This window comes from Mus pahari, chromosome 19 (genome assembly GCF_900095145.1).
Source record: "Mus pahari chromosome 19, PAHARI_EIJ_v1.1, whole genome shotgun sequence".
Taxonomy (NCBI): Eukaryota; Metazoa; Chordata; class Mammalia; order Rodentia; family Muridae; genus Mus; species Mus pahari.
Genome location: NC_034608.1, coordinates 86,813,986 through 86,817,767, shown reverse-complemented (window position 1 = coordinate 86,817,767; position 3,782 = coordinate 86,813,986). Strand labels below are relative to the sequence as shown.

The 3,782-nt window shown below is 49.6% G+C and overlaps 1 protein-coding gene across 1 annotated transcript in view; it reads right to left on the bottom strand.

The window, feature by feature from the left end:
- Positions 1-264: 264 nt before the first annotated feature.
- The window catches only part of LOC110336779 (olfactory receptor 1361-like), a 5,444-nt gene continuing 1,926 nt past the window's right edge, over positions 265-3,782 (bottom strand). The window contains exon 2 of the mRNA XM_021219513.1: positions 265-1,213. Within this exon, the coding sequence (XP_021075172.1) occupies positions 265-1,206 (942 nt within the window). The 5' untranslated portion in view covers positions 1,207-1,213. The remainder of the gene's footprint in view (positions 1,214-3,782) is intronic.

Genomic DNA, 3,782 nt, shown 5'->3' with positions numbered 1-3,782 from the left:
ACACACACTCATGCAAACATACACACATTCTCACATACACAGACAACACACATATACATACAAATATACACAGAAACACACATACAAACACACTCACTAACAAACACACGATCTCTCTCTCATATACACACTCACACACATACAACAAATCTAAAGAAAACAACTGTTCTGTAAACAACGTTGGAAGAATAAAATAATTGATGAATTGAAGCCATGTGAATGTCTAGGTACAGCTTCTGCCCTTCTGAACTCCCAGTCCTGTGGCTACCTAACAAGGACTGCCGTCCTTCGGACAAAGGTCACCAGGGCGCCTTTCATGTCCCTGTTCCTCAGGGTATAGATGAAGGGGTTCATCATGGGGGTGACCACAGTGTACATCACTGCAGCTGCTGTGTCCTTCTGGGCTGTGTGGGAGGATGTGGGACTGAAGTACACCCCAATCAGTGTCCCATAGAAGAGAGACACCACGGAGAGATGGGAGCCACAGGTGGAGAATGCTTTCCATTTCCCTCCCGTCGATGGGATCCTCAACACTGCTGCGAAGATGCGTGTGTAGGAGGTCAAGATGCCCACGAAGGGGGTGATGATGGGCAACGCGCCCACAGTGTACACCATAGCGTCATTGAGAGAGGTATCCGAACAGGCCAGCTTCAGAAGTGGGCTGAGGTCACAGAAGAAGTGGGGGACCTGGTTGTGGCCACAGAACGAGAGGCGAGTCAGAAGGACTGTGTGGGTCAGGGCATTTGCAAAGGCTGAGGCCCAGGATGCAGTGACCAGGAAGCCACACAGCCGGGGTGTGATCGAGCTTGTATAATGTAGAGGGTGACAGATGGCCACAAAGCGGTCATAGGCCATGGCAGTCAGTAAGAAGCTGTCGATGCCGGCAAACCAGATGAAGAAGAACATCTGTGTGAGGCACCCAGAGTAAGAGATGCCTTTGTGTCCTGACACATGGTTGGCCAGCATCTTGGGGATGGTGGTGGAGGTGAAGCAGATATCTACAAAGGCCAGGTTGGCCAGGAAAAAGTACATGGGGGTGTGCAGCCTGGGATCGGCAGCAATGGCCAGGACAATGAGCAGGTTCCCTAGGCCTGTGAGAAGGTACATGCTCAGGAAGGCAGAAAAGAGCAGCCGCTGCTGTCTGGGCTCCTGTGACAAGCCTAGCAACAGGAACTCGGGCACCCCACTGAGATTGGCTCCTTCCATGGCTGTCCTAGAATAACAGGAAGAACAGAAGAATCTGTGTATGATGACAACTGAGACTGAATTCTGTCCTTCAGTTGGTTTGTGTGTGTGTATATATATATGTGTTTATATGCATGAACGCACACACATGTGCATGTGTCTGTGTCTTAGGATTCCATTGCTATAAAGAGACACCATGACCAAGGCCACTCTTATAAAGGACAACATTTAATTAGGGCTGGTTTACACTTTTGGAGGTTCAGTTATCGTGGCAGGAAGTATGGCAGTATCCAGGAAAGGATGGTGCTGAAGGAGCTATGAGTTCTACATTTTGTTCTGAAGGCAAACAGAAGACTGGCTCCTGCATGGCTAGGAGGGACTCAAAGCCCACCCCCACAGTGACACACTTCCTCCAACAAGGCCACACCTACTCCAACAAGGCTATACCTCCTAATTGTGCCACTTCCTGGGCCAAGCATATACAAATCACCACAATGTGTGTGTGTGTGTGTGTGTGTGTGTGTGTATTTTCTCTGAATTGTATTCCTTTCCTTTGCTCAGACACCTAGTAGGTCTTGCTTCTTTCTCTTGAAGTAGGACTCTCCCTCCTGAGCCCATCACTAGTTGATTCTAGGCAAGGACTCAGGATCCCTGAGCCTCTCCCCCAGCCCCTCCTTGGGGGACTTTAGGCAGGGGCTTCACCTCTGCATTAAAGCCCCTGCCTAGAATCCCATAGTAATAAGGCTCCTGGAAGAGGAAAAGGTAAATCTCATGCTGTGTGGGAGTGGGTATATCTGCCTAGGATAGCATGTCATCAGATTTCCAATACTGTCACACAACACTTGAGCCTCTCAATGCATGCACAGCAGGAAAGGCTTATCCTGGCTCACAGGTTCAGAGGCACCGGTCCCTGCCCTGTGCCTGGACAGAGGAAGAGAGGAGGAGGAGCCAACATCCATTGCAATGACTCTTCCCAGTGGTCCTGTCCCCTACGTGTGCCACTATTTCCTCATAGTGACACAGGTTGATGACCCCGTCTTTTATTTTTTTGAGACATGGTCCAGATTGGTCTTGAACTCACAGATCTTGGGATTATAGGCCCACACTATCATGCCCTTCTCCAGTCTCTTCATTCATAACTATATGTGTGCATGGGAGTACATACAGGTGGCTGTGAGTCACCCAACACGGGTGATGGGAACCACACAGACCCTTTGTGATAGCACAAATGGTTACCCACTGAGTAATTCTCCAGCCCGAGGGCCTAGTCTCCAACACGTGAGTCTTTGCAGGGAGCTCCAGATTCAAGGGGTAATGGACAATGATGTCATATCATTTTTTTTTGCTGTCTTTCTTTTCTTTATTTTTCTTTGTCTTTTTGTCAAAAGCCCACCTGTGGGACTTGCACTTGATACGTAGTGAAGCTGACCTTGAATTCCTGATTCTCCTGCCTCCACCTCCCAGTGCTTGGATGACACAGGTGTTCATGCCCTGCTCACCGTTCCCTGGGTGTGTGACCAGAAGTAAGTCTACTTAAGGAGGGGATCCAGGCTGGCGAGCTGGCTCAGTGGGTAAGGGAGCCTGCTGCCAAGTCTGACAACCCAAGTTCGATCCCCAGGTCCCACATGGTGGAGGGAGAGGAGAGCGTGTGCAAAGTTTCCTCTGATCTCCATACCATCACACAGTCACACAGTCACACACAGTCACACAGACACACAGTCACACACAGTCACACAGAACACAGTCACACACAGTCACACAGACACACAGTCACACACAGTCACACAGACACACAGTCACACACAGTCACACAGACACACAGTCACACACAGTCACACAGAACACAGACACACACAGTCACACAGACACACAGTCACACATAGTCACACAGACACACAGAACACAGTCACACACAGTCACACAGACACACAGTTCACACAGACACACAGACACACAGTCACACAGACACACAGAACACAGTCACACACAGTCACACAGAACACAGTCACACAGTCACACAGAACACAGTCACACACAGTCACACAGAACACAGTCACACACAGTCACACAGATACACAGTCACACAGAACACAGTCACACACAGTCACACAGTCACACACAGTCACACAGAACACAGTCACACACAGTCACACAGACACACAGTCACACACAGACACACAGACACACAGAAAGAGAAGAGAGGGGGAGGGGGGAGGGAGAGGGAGGGGCACTCTGTAGATAGATGTGGGCAGAAGTACATCACACAAAAACAGCTTTCCTTCCACTCACTGTCTTGCCCTTAGTTTGTATAATGAATACAACTTGCCATCCAGACATTTTTGTTTTGTTTGTTATTTTGAGACAAGGTCTCTATGTAGTTCTGGCATTCCTGGAACTTGCTATGTAGACCAGGCCTTGAACTCACAAAGATTTGCTTCCCCCTTGCCTCTGGGTTGCTGCGATTAAAGGTGTGTGCCTGAGCCGGGCGTGGTGGCGCACGCCTGTAATCCCAGCACTTGGGAGGCAGAGGCAGGCAGATTTCTGAGTTTGAGGCCAGCCTGGTCTACAGAGTGAGTTCCAGGACAGCCAGGGCTACA